Raw genomic sequence first — 19339 nt, forward strand, 5'->3', positions numbered from 1 at the left:
ATTAAATTGTCTTTCTAAAATTATTTATTTTTAGGTGTTTATAATCAATAACTAGAAAGATATTTAACGTTAAACATAAAAAAAACTACTATTGTTTTTAAAAGGTGCATATTTTCGTCAAAAGAAACGTCTTATTTCTAAAACTTAGCGTAAAATCATTGTTTTAAAAGGCCACATCCAAAAATGCAAAGAAACATACGGTGTTTCATATAAAAAAAGACAACTTTGTATTGTAACTTATTTTTGAGACACCCTGTATAGTTAAAAATAATTTTAGGCGATGTACTGGATTTGTATCTATCAATGTCCAATACAATTTTTTAAAAATTTTACCATTTTTAGATCACTAATGGTCTTTTTCAACTCGCTGGGACACCCTGTATGAACGATAGTCTTTCATTACGAATATACAGGGTGATAAAAAAAGTTTCATAATAAAAATTAAAATCTTTGTGAATAAAAAAGCGTTTATTTTCCGGCAATTATTTTATTTTTACTCTTACCAGTGGCGTGCATTCGGACACGTCACTGAATATTTTTATTTTTTTAGAGTTATTTTTCAATGTAGAATATACCTATGGTTGCAATTTTTCGCAATATTAAGAAAACACCCTGTATACAAAGGGTTACTTATATGAATCAAACTTTGATATATCACTAACACAAAATTAATAATTAATAACTTGTCATTAAATTAACTGTCAAATTGACAGTTGTCATCGATTGTTGAATGTAGTATTTTGTGAATCACTCTGTATAACGAGTAATGGTGAAGTGTGGTAATTTTTTTTAAATTTTTTGTAAAAATTCTGGAAACCAGACTTGGTTTTACACTTTTCAAGTCTGTGATCGTGATAATTATTCACCACCCACCCTTTTATTAGTCACTGATCAATGAATTCAAACCAGCTTTTCTAATTAATACCAACCGAATTGAAATTTGTCAACACCTTGACTTTTCGTTCCATTCAATAATAGGAACAAAATTATTAGAATTTATTAACGGTGCTTACAATTATGTAAATATTCTTACAAATTTTATTACTGCACACGATTTTACGCTTCAATTCGCTTTATGGTTAGTTTGTGCGGCCAATTAGACATACAATTATCTGTGCAAGAGTGAATGACTTGGTTTTATTCAATAATATTCATAAAATTTGTGTTTTTGTGATAATATGGAATTTATGTATCATTTCATTAAAAAAATCTTATGTAATTTGTTTACAAGAAAACGAATTTAATTTGATAATTTTTAAAAACACAACTGTTCTTTTTCCTTGTCACTTGACATTTGTTCCGTCTCTAAATTACCCTCACAGAGAGTGACAGACAGTAATTGAATTAGTGTAAAATTCGATTAGTTTTTTGTCGTCTCACTGATAAAAACCCAAATATTTCTTTTAAAATTATTTTTAAAACATTGTGGGAGTCAATTCTCAGGTTTTGTAGGAGTTAACGGCATCTTATCTTTTTTATTTTATGACAGGTTAATAAAATTTGTCCACCTGCGATTTCAGATTTTGCTTATAGATCTATTCTTAACTTTATTACTTAATATCTCAAAAACTACACATCGTAGAGTATTTTAAGTTGTCGCATCGTGTTCAGTGCGTAATTTTACGTCTAGAAAACCATATTTTAAGCGTTTTTTCGTTTTCTAAGGTAAATTCACAATTTTTAAGATTTTACTATCTTTCACCTTCAAAAACTCAAAAAATTCGTTATTTTTTAAACTTGACCCAATAACTTTTTATGCACTTTTTTGAGTCTTTAGCACCTCTAGAAATGTATAAAACGTTATATGGATCAATTATAAAGTAAATTTTTTTTTGGATTTTTGTCAAGATGTTGGTCGATTTTTGGCACCCGGAGCGCTCTATTGCCAATAACTCAGGACTTATTGGTAATAACCTCATATATTTGGTACCATTGGAAAGAGAATTTAATTTTCTATCATACACAAAAAAGACCAGTGTTCTACGATAAATAGTTATTGAGAAAATTTCTGATAAAGTCAAAAATATGAAAAATATAAATACTATTATAACTTCAAAACTGTTACGAATTTTGCAGTTTAATTGACGCCAATCGATTCCCCGGAACATTTTACATAGGTTTACGTCAAAATATTATATCATTGAGACACAGTTTTGCCGCAATTTACAAAATAAAAAAAACGAAAAAATTGTTAACACCCCCCCCTTAAAAACTAGTGTTTTTAAACATGTCTCAGATTCGATTTAAACCTATCTTATCCGATAGTTTTTGACGCGCTAATTACGAATTTTCCAATTATTTTGCGCTATCTCTTTTAGTTTCGCCGTAATCGGCGTTTGAAAATTCAAATTTTTTTTGCGAGATATCGACTTGGCTTTGGCCTCATTCTTTTTCTTACGCTGATTACGATGGAATTAAATTCTTTGCTCTAAGTCTAATAGTTTGGCCGTAATCGTCGTTCAAAAAGTAAAAATTGTCAAAATTGTGAAACTATAAATGCGTTTTTTGACGAAACTATAGGACTTAGAGCAAAAAGCTAAAAACCATTAAAATTAGCTTAAAATTATCTATTTACTGGCACAAACCGGAAGTCGCTCCGGGTTATGGTTCCGGGTACAGAGCCATTTTTAGTTTTTTCAAAAAAAAATTCATATCTCAAAAACTATGAGTCCTAGGTCAAAACGGATTGTACAGGCGTATTCTTCCGTTAATTTTACATGTAGTACTAGTTTTTTATAAGAATAAAAAAATTTTGATTTTTGGTCAAAATCGGATATAGTGCCTTATACTTTTAGCCTTATTCTTAACTTTATTACTCAATATCTCAAAAACTATGCATCGTAGAGTATTCTAACTAGTTGCATCGTGTTCAGKGAGTAATTTTACGTCTAGAAAACCATATTTCAACCGTTTTTACGACTTAAGGTAAATTGACTATTTTTACGATTTTACTACCGCTCACCTTCAAAAACTCAAAAAATTCAAAGTTTTTGAAACTTGACCCAATAACATTTTATGCAATTATTTGAGTCTTTAGGACCTCTAGAAATGTAAAAAACGTAAAATGGATCAATTTTAAAGTTAAAAATTTTTTTGATTTTTGCCGAGATTTTGGTCGACTTTTGGCACCCGGAGCGCTCTATTGGCAATAACTCCGGACTTATTGGCAARAARCRCTTATATTTYGTACCGTTGGAAAGAGAATTTAATTTTCTATCATATATTAAAAAGTTCAGTGCTCTACGATGAATAGTTATCGAGAAAATTTCTGATAAAGTCAAAAATATCGTAAATTTAAATCCGACTATAACTTCAAAACTACTACGAATTTTACAGTTTTCTTGACGCCAATCGATTCCCCGGAACATTTTACATAAGTTTACGTCAAAATGTTATGTCATTGAGACACAGTTTTGCCGCAATTTACAAAATAAAAAAAACGAAAAAATTGTTAATTTGCTCTAAGTCTAATAGTTTGGCCGTAATCGCCGTTCAAAAAGTGAAAATTGTAAAAATTGTGAAACTTTAAACGCGTTTTTCTACGCAACTATAGGACTTAGAGCAAAAAGCTAAAAACCATTAAAATTAGCTTGAAATTATCTATCTAATGGCGCAAACCGGAAGTCGCTCCGGGTTATGGTTCCGGGTTCAGAGCCATTTTTAATTTTTTTTCACAAAAAATTAATATCTTAAAAACTATGAGTCCTAGGTCAAAACGGTTTATACAGGCATATTCTCCAGTTAATTTTACATATAGTACTAGTTTTTCATAAGAATAAAAAAAAATTGATTTTTTGGTCAAATTCGGATATAGTGCTTATGCTTCTGGCCTTATTCTTAACTTTATTACTCAATATCTCAAAAACTATGCATCGTAGAGTATTCTAACTAGTTGCATCGTGTTCAGCGCGTAATTTTTCGTCTAGAAAACCATATTTCAAGCGTTTTTACGACTTTTAGTAAATTGACAATTTTTACCTTCAAAAACTCGAAAAATTCGTAATTTTTTAAATTTGACCCAATAACGTTTTATGAACTTCTTTGAGTCTTTATAACCTCTAGAAATGTAAAAAACGTTATATGGATCAATTTGAAAGTTGAAATTGAAAAACAAACTGGCAACTTAATTTCAAAATCATTTCAAATCACATTTCACAATTCAAAATTCAAATCGTCAAAAATCGTGGTCGTCATGCTTTTATAAAAATTGCTTTAACAGATTTTGGCTTGTAACCTAAATTTTTGTTTTAAAAACATTTGCTATCAATTCTTAAACACAATAAATAATAAACACAGTCGTTGATAAATCATCTTTATTTCTGTAAATATGTACAAATAAAAAAATAAACAACATTTTCAACAAAACAACTGTGTTATTATTGCTTAGATAGTACGGTTTCCACTACAAATCTACTCCTACCACAAAAATAAAATTGCATTGTGTCTACATTGTAAAAAGTTGAAAGAAACTTTATTTTTCGCCGCATCACAATATTTAAAAAAAATATCCAAGAATAACTAATAAAAATCGTTATAAAACATCGTAAATATGCTCTAATAACAATAAAAAGATAAAAAAGACCGCAACAATAAATTGCACTTAAAAAATGAGTACAGGAATGATGCAAACTTGTGTATTTTAAAGTTTTTTTCTTAATCACTTACACAGATTGTGTTTTTTTTATCAAACTCGCCTCTTTGATTGCTTCATCCAATCAAAGACTAGATTTTTGCTCAATAAAGCTTGTCACTGGTTAAAAAAATAAAAACTATCACAAAACTATTGAAAAAACACCAAGTGTCTGTAAAAAGTAGGCCACGAAATCCGAATTTGGCAACACTGACTGACTGTCAATCAGTGTTGCCAACAGATTTATTTTACACTCACTTGGTAGTACAAAATAAGCAAAAATGCCACTTTTTTGTTTTTGTTTTTAGAATTTCCCTGCTTTATCCCTAACCTAAGGGTGGGGTTCCCCTTATTACGTAAAACGGCAACAATAATCGTTATTTTTCCTATACAACTCGGAGACGACGGCCAAAGCGCCCCCTGGTATAAACCTGACGAAATTGTCGCCCGCCAAAGGCCCCACAGCGAACAAATCATCGAATCCTTCCACACAATGTGTCAGTTTGTTTATCTTTAAAGTGTTGGTTTTGCAATCGATCGGGAGGTCTTTTTTCACCCCCAGATTGTACTCTTGAGGCAAGAAGGTCAAGTCGGGACGCGAACCGATCAAAACGGCCGCGAATGAAACACGGAATTTGAGGGTTTCCCCGGATTTCGAGGCGAGAATCACCGAGCGAGAGGTCTCGTCGACGTCGAAGAGGGTGTATTCGGGGTAGGCGGTGTAATAGGGGTAGGTGGAGCCGCCGTCTTTCATCATTTGGTGCACCTGCAAATAAAAAAGTTTTAACAAATCAATTTTGAAAAATAAATGTTTTTTTTTTGTTTCATAACCTCACTTCATTTTTGGGCTGTGTGAGTCGGGTCAGTGATAAATTCTAGATATACCCACAACAAAATTAATCAAATGAGACACTCAGAATAAAATTCGACAAGATATCTTTATTTTTTTACTTATTTTTACAATAAATGTCTTTTTTTTTGTTTCACAACTTCACGTTTACATCAAAAAAGCCGGTTAAAAGTCAGTTTTACAATACATTACATAATATAGATTAAAATACTACGTCATATTTTTTATTTGTATATTTTTCCATGTCACTATTACATTTTTTATTTCAAAATTTTTAATGGGAAAAAACACAAAAATGACTGACCAAAAATACCGAATAAATTGCAGTTTTAAGGCTTTTTATGTAAGAAAAATTATTTTGGGAAATCTTCCCCTACATACAAAGTGTTGCCAACATAAAAAAAGTGGCATTGTGACACTTGATTGTTGAAAATGGTTTTTCTCATTAGTTTTTATTCAAATTTAAAGCAAAAAAACGTAAAACGGGACAAGTTTTGTGAAAAATAACACTTTATAGATAAACAGTATTTCGGAAAACCCTCCCCTCCATGCAAAGTGGCATTGTGACAAAATAGTTTTTCATTAGTTTGCATTCAAATTTCAATCAAGAAAAGTGTAAACATGTAAAAAGGGACAAGGTTTGTGCAAAATTCGATAAGGTAGGTGGAATTTCATAATATATTTGGGAAACAAAGAAATTTTTATTACATAACCTCACTTTTGAATGTGAAATAACCGGTTAAAAATGTCTTTATAACATAGGTGGTACAGTACACATTAAAATACCAACTTATATGTTGTATTTGTATATTTTTTTAATATTATTTATTACATTTTCTATTCCAAAATTGTACAGTGTTGCCAACATAGAAAATGGTGCGAATTGTCGTTTTTGAATTTTGTCTAATTTTTGCCCAAATTTTAACCAAAACAGGGGCAAAGGCCTGAGAATAGGAAATGTTTTATGCGAAGTTTCATCAGGTAAGAGAAATTTTGTAATACATATGAGAAATTGTATTTTTTTTGTCTCATAACCTCACTTAAAAAATTCAAAACAATTGTCTTGGGAAACGTTTTTCTCACTTACTACCTGACTTTTTATGGAAAAAAATGTCATATTACTCGATTTTAAAACCAATTTCAATGATTTAAGTATTTTTTTGTAAATTTTCTCTCGTCTTAAAAATACTTACCTTGTGATACTCCGGGTACATATTCTCCGGCAATTGTTTGTTCAAATCGGCGGATTTGTTCCTAAAAACGTGCAAAACGGGTATATTCCGCCCCCTGGTGGCAATCACAGCATCTGCGGCACTCAACCCGGCCCCCACGATCAAGACCGGCTCGACCTCCTCCGCCCCCTTGCTCCTAATATAAAAATCCAAATGGTACTCCAAACTCCTCAAATCATGAAACAGCCACTCCGGATCCGGCTTCACCTTGGAAAACTCCAACCTATTGGGTAAATCACTCGCTCCGTTGGCCAAAACCAGATATTTGCAATGATAGATTGTGGTCTCCCCGGATTCCACATTCCGGGTCTCCACCACCCAATTACTCTTCTGTTCCGGGTCGCACACCGGAGTGATTCGAAAAGGCACTCGAGCATTCTTCAACTCTAAACTAAAACTATCACTAGAACTATCACAAGAGATTGAATCACAGCTTAAACTAACAGATCGGTCTCTGCGCAGTTCGCGCTTTCTATCGGGGCTTTGCCCCTGACAAAGCCCCTCGCGGGGGCGCTTACAACACCGCTTGCGGTGCCCCCTTGATAGAAGGTAGTTGAGAGCGTCGGAGAGTCGACAAGGTTTTGATTGGTTGATACGGTCGAGGTTTTCGGTCAGTCTTTCAATTGCCTCTCTCTCCTTTCGAGTGCCTTTCAAGGGGGCTATATTTGTCGCAATTGCGTTGTTGATGAAGTAGCGAGACAAGTTCATTTCTTTCACGTATTGCACGTAGTAGTTGGCAACATTGCACGCGAAAGCACGTTTTTCCCCAGAGTCACGTGAGTGGAAGGGGAGGCCCGGGAGCGCCATCCATGTCCCGAGGGACAGGGTCAGGATGTAGGGGTCCATCTTGTGCCACGAGCCGCCAGGGGGGCCCTTGCCCAACACCACGTGGTCAATCTGGAAAAAAGCTCATCTAAAGCAGGCTTCAAAATTATTTGTCCACTCTACAGGGAGTTAAAAAAAGATTGTAAAATATCGAATCCTAAAAACCAAATATCCAAAAATATTTTACATTCTTTTTTTAACACCCTATATAATCATAAGCGAACCACAAGCCAGTTAAAAAAATCTATTTCTACTTTTACAACCCCCAATTTTTTAATTTTGACGTCAATGTCACACTTCATTAGTGGACAAACAATTTTTAAATTAGGTTTATGTATAGCAAGAGAAATGAAATGATTCTTTCAAGAGATGTTAACTTAATTTAGACACTCTGTATATTAAAAAAGCAAAATGAACATTTTTTGACTCCAATGCCACAATATATACCATGTGGACAAACGTTATTGAAATCAGGTGTATGCATAGCAAAAAAATTAAATGATTCTTTTAAGAGTTGACTTAACTGAGACACCCTGTAGATTGAAAAAAAAAAAGCAAAACTAACATTTTCTTGACGTCAATGTCATAAAATACATATTAAGAAATGGACAAACGTTTTTGAAATCCGGTTTCTAGCAAGAAAAAAAAATTAAAATTAAATGTAATTATTAAGCGATCCATTTTTGTGAAAGATATTTTTGGTTATAATGAAGGGGAAAAAAGATGAAGAGGACTTATATTTTTCCCCTTCGTTATAACCAAAAATTAAATGATTCTTTTTAACTGGGACACACTGTATATTAAAAGAAAGTAAAATAAACATTTTTTTGACGTCAATGACACAATGTATACCAAGTGGACAAACGTTTTTGAAATCAGGTTTATGTATAGCAAGAGAAATTAAATGATCTTTCAAGAGATGTTAACTTAATTGAGACACTCTGTATATTAAAAAAAGCAAAATGAAAATTTTTTTTGACTCCAATGCCACAAAAATACCAAGTGGACAAACGTTATTGAAATCAGGTATATGCATAGCAAGAAAAATGAAATGATTCTTTTAAGAGTTAACTTAACTGAGACACCCTGTAGATTGAAAAAAAACAACAAAACTAACATTTTCTTGACGTCAATGTTATAAAATACATTTTAAGAAATGGACAAACGTTTTTGAAATCAGGTTTCTAGCAAGAAATATTGTATCACTAATTACAAAATAAAAATTAAATGTAATTATTGAACGATCCATTTTTGTGAGAAAAGTTTTTGGTTATAATGAAGGGGAATATTACAAAAAAAAAAAGAAAAGGACCTATCTTTTCCCTTCTGTTACAACCAAAAATTAAATGATTCTTTTAAGTCATCTTTTAACTGGGACACACTGTGTATTAAAACAAAGCAAAATAAAGTTTTTTTTAACGTCAATGACACAATATATTCCAAGTGGACAAATGTTTTTGAAATCAGGTTTATGTATAGCAAGAGAAATTAAATGATCTTTCAAGAGATGTTAATTTAATTGAGACACTCTGTATATTAAAAAAAAGCAAAATGAAATTTTTTTTGACTCCAATGCTACAATATATACCAAGTGGACAAACGTTATTGAAATCAGAATTATGTATAGCAAATGATTCTTTAAAGACATGTCTTTACTGAGACACCCTGTATATTAAAAAAAAGCAAAATGAACATTTTTTGACGTCGATCTCATAAATACCAAGTGGACAAATGTTTTTAAAATCAGGTTTATGTCTAGCAAGAAAAATTAAATGATTCTTCTAAGAGTTGCCTTAACTTACAGGGTGTATATTAGAAAAAATTGTTACTTAGTGGGGGTACAAACCTCGGCGCCGACTTTTTTGAATTCGACCAGTGGCTCCATCTCTAGGCCAATGTCCGCACACGGGTGCAATAGTGCGTCGAGGAGTAGCGAGACGGGATTGGTGGAGCGACCTTCGATGCCGTCCGCTAGATGGCGCAAGTCTTGCTTTACCAAGCACCGATTTACGGCAGAGCTGAGCCTCATTGATAACATCTCGTCCGGATGAGAATCCGAGATAAGGAAAGGAAGATTTCCCGATAACATGTAAGAGAGAGCGATGCCGCTTGGGCCGTTTCCTGCAAGGTCAAGGTCAAACATTCATTGAAAATTTCAGCGATTTGCACTTACCTATAATGACCACTTCCTTGTATACGACGTCACTGGAATTTCCTGGCTTCATGACTGAAAAAATAAATAAATTTCAGGTACAGTTATTTGATTTAAGATCAAGGACGCGGCGAAATCGATAGTGCGATGAGTGATCTTGGGAGGAAATTTTGGAAACGATCCAAGTAAAGTAAAAGTAAAAATATATCATGTGACACATAAACAAATTCGGAAACAAGACATTAGCCAACTAAAATAATCACTAATCAGTGAATGTTATTTAATAATTTTCCATTTGTTTTATCACAGTTGTGTTATCAGTTTTTACACAAATAGACCCGTAAAAAATTGAATTGAACACCCGCCACTGGGTTGAATTTTTTTAGTGTTGCTATGACAACTCTTATTTGTGTCATTTTTCGTTACCATAGTTACAGTGCATTTCTATGGTAACAGTACGACCAACACACATGTGCGACTCGCCGGGGATGCAAAAAAGGGGTTTTCATGTTAAAATTAACGAAAAAATGCTGTAAATGTTTTATTAACCTACTTTACGTTCGAAATTTCGAGAAAACAAGTGAGAGATTGCAATTTATGCAACCACATTTTTTCAAATATTTACTCCATTAACCGACTTTGAATTTTTTTTGTTTGTGTCCATTAAATTACATCACAACTATCGGATTTCAATAAAGACTGACCCATTTTCGTTCTTTTTCCCTCAAATAGGCCTGAATGCAAGCAAACGATAAGAATCTGTCGTAATTCCAGCCAAACTTAGCAACGAAACCACTCAATATTTTGACGGTCAATTCGTGAACTTGAACTTTATGAATTATTTGTCCTTCCATTAAGAGCAATTAGTCATAAGTGGGAGAAAGAATTCACAAAATTCTAATTTTAAAAATTACGTAAAAAGTTTATTCAACCATCGATTTGGCGAATTATAATTTATTCAAATAAATGTAAATAAAGTCGCGAAAAATTGTCAATGTCGACTAGTCAGCAATTATTAATGACTTAACGAAATTTCAGGCGACCTAAAAACTATCATGAGAAAAAATCGTGTGTGTCATCCGATTTTTTTAATCTCTTATCACGACACTCGAAAAAGCCGGAAAGTCGCTCTTTGATTTATTATTGTTTTCATCAATTTCTATTGTTGATATTTATCTTTGTTGTCTCGACTACTCGACTAAAATTAAATGGTCTATCAGATATATCAGTCAAGTGTAATTTTTAATTAGCCACAGATAAAAATATCAGGAATTTTCCTATTTTGTAATTTCAGTGATTTAGGATAAACAATTGGGACATAATTCCATTCAACAAGTCGACTTTACGTGCAAAATAATTTAGGTTGACTCGTGTAAACCTCCAATGGAATAATTGATCGGTTTTAACCCATATTTCATGAATAATAAGTTGATGACTCGGCGATCAATAAAACACAAAGAACGAATAATTATTTATATTTAAATTTGGCGGGCTGTCAAATGTCACAAATGACAACTGAAATGTCAAATTTGTCACTTGATTGTCAATCTGAATCTTATACGTCGTCAATGACTGTATTTGGAAGTGAATAAAGTCACGTCTCAATATTTTTTTGATGAAACTTTAGAGACATTTTACTTTTAATGACAACACATTTCGCAACTTCATTAAAGTCTTCAGATATTATTTATCTTGTTTTTGAAAAAAATTCCATAATAACTTTTATTTCACAACATAAATCAATATACCACAGAGAACGAATAATTATTTATACAGGGTGCGCCAAAACTCGTGGCCCAGAAAAAACTGCCATATAAGGTAAGATACCAGGAACATGAAATTTTGCACTTTGACTCTATTTATTTCTGTTGGAACAATAATTGATTTTCCAAGTTTTTTTGCTATAGACTATTAAAAGAGGAAACAAGGAAGATATATTCTAAATCAATGTTATTTGTGGATTTTATTGGCAAAATTTTTGTATCTTTACTAAATAATTGTAAAAAAACATATATATAATCATCAGTATCAATAAATAGACATAAAAAAATGTTAAATGTCAAAAATAAATGTCAAAATTTTTAACAGAGAATTTTTTCAACATGTTTTCCATGTCCTTGGGATCTTACCTTACCTTTTTCTCTGGGGCGCGAGTTCTGGCGCACCCTGTATTTAAATTTGGCGGGCTGTCACTTGATTGTCACTCTTAAAAAAATATAATTGGGAAATGCCAACGCATGTCGCAACTTTTTTAATGTCTTCAGATATTATTTATTTATCTTGTTTTTAAAAAAATTCCATAATTGGTTAAAAACCTCGAATTATTTTATTTCATTTCCTCTAGTGGAATGTGTAGGAAGTGAATCGCGTCTTCATTGGAAATAAGTTCGCAATCAATGATTATCGATTATTTAAGGTTATCTAAATCCAAATAAATCAAATTTTTCCAGGCAAATTTAGCAAAATTTTGGAAAAAATAAAATCATTCATAAACCATTTATCTTAATTATGGAAATTTGTAAGATGGTAGTTTATTAAAGTGAAGACAATAGATTGACATTTCTTGTTAACCTTGGAGCATAAGTGAGGTATAATTATGTAAAAAAAACACAAAAAATTACCTCTTGAGTCAATTTTAATTATTTTGCAACACGTGTCCTCCCTGTCATTATCCTTTTGAAATGTTTTTTTTAAATAAAAACAGAATTATGTAATAAAACAATAACCGTGCTAATTTTATTTTGGGAAAACATACCAATCAATAAAACAATAGAAACATGCTTTAGAGATTTTTTGATAAGTGATAACATTTCGAAAAGTCATGAACTGTCATGAGTACGTTTTATGACAGGTTTTGTGACCTTGACCTGATCAAAGTGAAATTAAGTTGGCAACATTGAAAAATTGAAGACACTCAAACTCAAAATTCATATTTTGAAAGACGCGCCAAAATCTGACATCTGTCAAATTACATAGCCCGGGAAATTTAAATGATATTTTCTCCTAGTGTCAGTGTATTTTTTTTAATATCACTACATACCGGATAATTGAACTAGTTGTTACACCGAGTGTTTATTACTCACTGAAAAATTCAAACTAGTCAAGCAGGTGTACTTTTCAGCTTCTATTTTTGCACTCATGTGTGATAAATTATCGAAATTCACCGGTGATAATGCATAATTTACGCCACATCCCACTTACGACAAGCTTAATCAATAGTGCCAACATCGAAAGCTCACCTGTTTCGTGTTGATTAAAGCTTAGATGAAAAAAATCCTTCAATTTCAGTGAAATTATGACACTGTTGTCAGTTGATGTTTCAGACGCTACACTCGTAAAAACTCCCGAACATTCCCACACGGCAACATCGACTACTACAACTTACACATTTTCCTCATGCCGAGCCGACGAAGAATGGATTAGGTGCGTGCGCATCTTTAATTACGTAAAAATCGGTTTAGGAGCGTAATTTATGGCGTATGTGTGATAATTGTGTGAAAAAAAATGTGGGTTTTATGAGAAAAATCTGAAAATTGAGATTGCTGATAAGATAAGGGTACGCCTTGTTTAGTGATAACTTGCTTAATATTGCGCAATGACGTTTAGATGAATGAAAAAATAAAAAATGAAAAAATTATCGATGCGGTAGAGCTATAATTGTTTGACCTAAAAGTTTAGTTGCTCAAAAATGAATGAAAGCAATAATTTTTTAATTGTAGCAAAAATAAAATATATTTATTTTTTAAAAGTCAAAAACGTAAAAATTAACAGAAAGTAAAATAATTACAGAGCAACCACGTCGATAAAGTCGTCTCGATACAAACAAAATTTCTAATCGAAGCACACTGTAACATACTGTAGTTTTATTGTTTATAAATTTAAAAACTAGACAACCGGCAACATCGCTTAATGAGAGAAGTTACCAACCGTCAGCTTTAAATTCACTAGATTCTCCCAAAATGGCGAATCTAGGGGATTTCAAATCATAGGTTGTTTTGCATTGTGCAATGTTGTCGGTTTAATTTTCCTCAATGTTGCCAATATTTTAATTTGTAGTTTAAAAACATACAGTGTGTTTTCTTAATATTGCGAAAAATTGCAACCACATATTCTACATGGAAAAATCAAATAAACGATAGTCCTACAAAGCTTCGTTACGGATATACAGGGTGATAAAGTTTCATGATAAAAAGTAAAATCCATTAGTTTTTCTACAACCACTTAAAAATTTTAAAATTTTACAGGGTTTGTGGGCGCTTATTTTCCGGAGATTACTCCCACCAGTGGCGTGCGTATGGGCACTATATTAAGAAAACACCCTGTAGATTTTAAAATGGTGAGAAAGTAAAATAACTGCAATATAGTCGTCTCGAAATACAAACAAAATTCCTAATCATAGCACACTCTGATAACAATAGAAGCACCTATTATCTGTTTATAAATTTAAAAATCAACAACGGGCAACATCACCTAGTGAGAGAATTTTCCTAGAATACCAACTTTCAGGCTTAAATCCACTAGACTTCTTTCAAAATGGCGAATTTAGGGGATTTCACATCATAGGTTGATTAGCATTGTCAAATGTTGCCGATTTAATTTTTTTCAGTGTTGCCAATTTTTTAATTTGTGAACAGATTATATAAGTGTGACACTTAAAAACATACAGGGTGTTTTGTTAATATTGCGAAAAATTGCAACCACATAAAAAAAAATAACATTAATTTGTCAAGTAGACGATAGTCCTATAAAGCTTCGTTACGGATATACAGGGTGATAAAATTTCATGATAATAAGTAAAATCCATTAATTTTTCCAAAACCACTTGTCTAATTTTCATAAAATTTTACAGACTTTGTGAGCGCTTATTTTTCGAAAATTACATTGGCGTGCGTATGGGCATGTTACTAGATATTTTATTTTTTTAGTAATGTTTTTTGATGTGGCGGCAAGTTTTCACTATATTAAGAAAACACTCTGTAGATTTTAAAATAGTGAGAAAGTAAAATAACTGCGAAATACAAACAAAATTCCTAATCATAGCACACTCTGATAGCAATAGTAGTATTATCTGTTTATAAATTTAAAAATCAACAACCGGCAACATCGCCTAGTGAGGGAATTTTCCTAGGATACCAACTTTCAGGCTTAAATCCACAAAATGGATAATCTAGGGGATTTTACATCATAGATTTTTTTACCGGTTTAATTTTCCTCAGTATTGCCAACTGTCTATTTTTTAAATTTGTGAGATAATAATAATTGTATGCAATATACAGTACGTTTTTTAATCGTCGCAATCAAAAGTACAGTAATTTGAAAAACAATATAAATAATAAGAAAATTGCTAAATAATAATACATAATTACAGAACCACAAGCCGATAAAGTTATCCTCAAAATGTTTATTACCAATTAAAAAAAAGACAAAACTTTCCTTAAATTAACCGAAAAACATGATAATAAAAAACAAATGTCGAAACAGCTAATTATCAAATTTTTAATTAATTAAAACAGTTCAAATAATAAATAAAATAAATAACTAAAATAAAATATGAGGACTCGTGTCTTCGTTTCATTTCGTTTTTAAGGACACTCTGTATTTTTAGAACTGAATATTTCTAGAATTTCCTTCAACTTGACAGTCTGAATATTATCAAAGTCCTCTTTAGTAAATATGTTTAGAAATAAATCATTTTCGTTGTAACCGTAATCTTGCCAAACTCGAAGGTTAATTAGACTAAAAACTATATCTTTAAAAAAATTATAAATTGTGCCAAAAGATTCAATCATGAATGGTTTTTCTGTTCCACGAATGTTTAGTTTTTCTTTTGCAAGGACATTCATTATTAAAATTGACTCTAGGTACGAATTAAAGAATCATTTGTGTTTTATATGAAATGTTATTAAAGTTCTCTCAATTATGTAACCATCAGTTTCAAATGCTGAGGAAGTTTATGTAATATTCATGACGCCTTAATAATTACACTACAAAAGCACTAAAAGTGAATATTTAACATTTGAAACGTCCTTGTTTTCATTTTACGTAAATCTATGATTTTCTTAAACGAAATAATTGAGTCACGTTTTGTTGTCTTCTTATTTTACACGTTTTCTTCATTAAGTTGACTAGATTTTAAAATAACTCTTGCTGAAAATAAACAGATGCACTATCCTATTTTTATTAATAGCAATAACCCGGAAATTCGCTGGAAAATTGTCCCAAAAAAGTAGTTTTTCCACTTCGAAATAAACACGAATCACGGTTGATAAAAAGTTTAATTACTGCAATAAAACGCTTTGTAACCATTTTGCAACCTCATCAAAATTACATCATCGACGTAATAAATTTGAACACTTTAACAGAAAGAATTAGTTTTATTTCTTATTCTCAATTGTGATTAATTGAGGAAATTTATGGGAATTTTCACTTTAATAATTAACATTGTTATCGCTAATAAACATTTAATTTTTATCAATGAGGGTATACAGCATGTGACAGAAATAAGTGCCTCTAGTTTTAACGATTTATGGCCGACTTTGCAACTTTAAGTTTATTTTAAACACAAAATTTAAAAAAGATGATAAAAACACAATAAATCACTAGTTTTACAGCAAGTATAACCTTTTTACAGTTTTTTTGGAAGACAACATAAATTATTTTCTGACCACGGGATGTAATGACAAATTTCCCGACCCACATATTACAATAGTACAAAAAGTTTTTTCAAACTCATCGACTTCCTTGAAAGTGTTAACAATTTTCCACTTTTGATTAGCGGAAAGACAAAATAAAATACAAGGATGATGAAATTTATTCGCATATTTCTCTCTAAACATTGCAGTAATTAAACGAGTTAATGTATTCAGCAATCTGCGCAATAAATCTAGGAGAAACTTGATTTTTTGTCATTGAACTTAATTAATATCCTTGCAAGTACAAATACACGGTGGCGACACTGAATTTTTATTTTAACAGTGGTGCCAACACCCTACCGGCTTTTTTTCATTCCTTGTACATTTTATTTTACACGGATTACATCAAATTACTGGGCGCCCTCTGTTGATATGTCACAACTGTACAAACAGTTTTCTACATGTTCGACATAACCCCACTTTTAGTTGTCATTCTTGTCGTTTATTTTTCCTTGTTATTTAATCAAATTACTCCCAATTTTGGTTTTAAGTGACTTAACAATGCGCCACGTCCGCCTCCCGGGCCAAAACGTGAAAAAACTGCCCTCGTTTCGCCCCCAGGTAACCCAAAAATTACGCAATTACTTCCTTAATCAAAATTTTGTAGATTGGCGATAGTTTGAACAAGTCTGAGGCCCCACAAAATGACGCTTTGAAACCCAGTTGTTCGTTTAAAAGATATAACATCAGGACTCGTAAAAAAGTGTCATACATTGAAAATCTCTCAGTTAAAAAAATCACCTACAAATGTAAAGTGTGCAATTTTAGCGAAAGAACGAAAAAGGTGATGTTGAAACATCTCCAGACACACGTCGGGGCCCCCTTGTCTTGTCTCAAGTGCAAGAAAACGTTCAATGGGAGTGTTGCTTACACGTGGCATTTGGGGCACTATTGCAACCCCATTTTCTACGACAAGTGGAAATATAAGTGTAGTTTGTGCCCCCGAGTAAGTTTCAACTGTGTTAAACTTTGATTTATTTTGCTTTTCGAAGGAATTTGTCTCGAAGAGGACCCTCGCGAGTCATTTACAAGGTCACAAAAGAAATAATTGCGCCTACTGTGATAAAGTCCTAACTCGAAGAGTGCACTTAATTCGACACTTGTTAGAAGTGCATTCGATTAAACTAGAAAGGGACACTTACAAGTGTGACCATTGTGAAAAAAGGTGCCACAAAAATTGATAGTTTCGTAAAAAAAATTCAAATTTCAGGTATATAAAAAAGTGTTCTTTGTATTACCACTTAAAACAGCACCTCCCCGACAAGTTTGTATGTCTCGAGTGTGGGAAAGTGTGTGAAACGGTTGAAGAAAATGACGAACACAAGAAACAACACGATTTACAAAAACACTTCAAGTGTGCGAAATGTGGTGATCGATTTTCACGACGACAACAATATTTATTTCACTTAAAAGTATTTCACATTGTCACAAATAGATAAAAAAAAACACTAAATGGGGTTTTTAGCGCCACAATCAATACAAATGCGTGACTTGTAACGAATTTTACGCCTCGAGAAACAAAGTTGTGAAACACAAACAGCAAGGGCATGACGTTGAGGGGCTCAACCCCCGGTTTATGTGCCCCCATTGTCCAGTGGCGTTCCACCGCGAGAGCCGCTTCCATGTCCACATGCGAAAACACACAGGTTTTGGCTTAATTTCTGAATTTTCTCCCAACAGGGGATAAAATGACGTTTTATTCCCTCATTTTTAAGTAATTTATTGCTATTTAGCCTGTTGGGTGGAAATTTTGTCGTTAATCCCGGGAATGTGGGTAACGCGAGAGGCGTCGGGCCGAGGGCGTTTTTATTCCTGGGGTTAAAACAGTTGTTTATTCACTTGAAACATAAATAAATGTGTTTTAGAGGACCACAGAAGCATAAATTGCAAATATTGTAAGAAAACTTTCGCCTCGCCTTACGCCTACTACAAACATTGTATTACAATAAACCACGAGAAATTCAGTCCTGAAATCAACGACATTGCGTGTGAAAAATGTGCCAAACATTTCGCAAAACGCTACGACTTGCGACAACACATGTATCGAGTCCATAACACGTCCAAAAAGTACGTTTTGTGTCAATATTGTGAGTACAAAACTGTACATAAATGCAATATGGACAGACACGTGGCGTTACATTTCCGTAAAACTAATCAATACACGTGCGAATACTGTGGGAAAAACTTTGACAGTATTGCTAACTTGAACGACCATATTACCTACAACCACATACAGGTGTGCTACCAACTAAAATAAAATCACCAAAAAACTGTTATTTTTTTCTAGACTAAACAATTTAAATGCGATAAGTGTGACAAGTCGTTTAAACGAAATTCGGAATTGGTTCGACACCAGGATAGCCATTCGGATGAAAGACCCCATGTTTGTACTCTATGTGGGAAGACTTACAAGAGGTTAAATCATTTGAAAAGACACGAAAAACAGGCACATCATATTGTTAAAGAGACAAGAAAGATTAAAAATGTTGCAGAAGAGCAAAAATCTGAGTCAAATTGTGATAATTTACCCGAATTGAATTATTGGATTGACAGCGAGGACTTGTACAGGGTGTATAATGACGTTTCTTTGAGTTATGGGATGTGTGAGGGGCTGGACGGCGCAGTTTTAACACAAAATGAGAACAATTCGTGTTAAAAATTGGGAGTTTTGTGGTCTGCAGTTGGTAGAAATGACAAGTGAGATAACAACCTCACAGAAATCACTAGAAAACGTCGTTATTTTAATAGTATACTATTAATAAGGTAGAGAAGAAAAACTTCGACAAACTATATAATGCTACCTTTTATAACTAGTAGTGAAAGAAGCACCGTAACTAGGGTTTTTCTTATTCTACTATTCTGTAATTATACTAGTTTTTAAGTAATGCGAGTAAGAAAAAGAAGAGCAAATAAATTTTTACAAAGTATGAAACCAAAAAAAATTATTTATCCCAAATT

The 19339-nt window shown here is 32.4% G+C and overlaps 2 protein-coding genes across 4 annotated transcripts; one reads left to right on the forward strand and one right to left on the reverse strand.

The window, feature by feature from the left end:
* Positions 1 to 4296: 4296 nt before the first annotated feature.
* Positions 4297 to 13100, reverse strand: LOC123011140 (oxidative stress-induced growth inhibitor 2-like). The gene is made up of 5 exons (XM_044408455.1): positions 12929 to 13100; positions 9711 to 9764; positions 9384 to 9658; positions 6674 to 7609; positions 4297 to 5396 (listed from the first exon to the last, which is right to left on the reverse strand). The coding sequence occupies exons 2-5, from the start codon at positions 9760 to 9762 to the stop codon at positions 4983 to 4985; spliced, it is 1677 nt and encodes a 558-aa protein (XP_044264390.1). The 5' UTR covers positions 9763 to 9764; positions 12929 to 13100; the 3' UTR covers positions 4297 to 4982.
* Positions 5901 to 19336, forward strand: LOC123011139 (zinc finger protein 260-like). 3 transcript variants are annotated; one of them, XM_044408453.1, is made up of 8 exons: positions 5901 to 6139; positions 16873 to 16942; positions 16989 to 17327; positions 17374 to 17546; positions 17592 to 17793; positions 17847 to 18027; positions 18247 to 18617; positions 18669 to 19334. In XM_044408453.1, exons 2-8 carry the CDS (start codon positions 16883 to 16885, stop codon positions 19035 to 19037), a joined length of 1695 nt encoding a protein of 564 aa, XP_044264388.1. In that variant the 5' UTR covers positions 5901 to 6139; positions 16873 to 16882; the 3' UTR covers positions 19038 to 19334. The 3 variants fall into 3 exon arrangements, with proteins under 3 accessions (XP_044264388.1, XP_044264389.1, XP_044264387.1); XM_044408454.1 differs by lacking the exon at positions 5901 to 6139 and adding an exon at positions 9765 to 9787; XM_044408452.1 differs by lacking the exon at positions 5901 to 6139 and adding an exon at positions 12786 to 13112 and having other exon boundaries at positions 18669 to 19336.
* Positions 19337 to 19339: the final 3 nt, after the last annotated feature.

Source organism: Tribolium madens, unplaced genomic scaffold (genome assembly GCF_015345945.1).
Source record: "Tribolium madens isolate multiple individuals breed KSU strain unplaced genomic scaffold, Tmad_KSU_1.1 Scaffold_91;HRSCAF=231;Tcas5.2_LG7, whole genome shotgun sequence".
NCBI lineage: Eukaryota > Metazoa > Arthropoda > Insecta > Coleoptera > Tenebrionidae > Tribolium > Tribolium madens.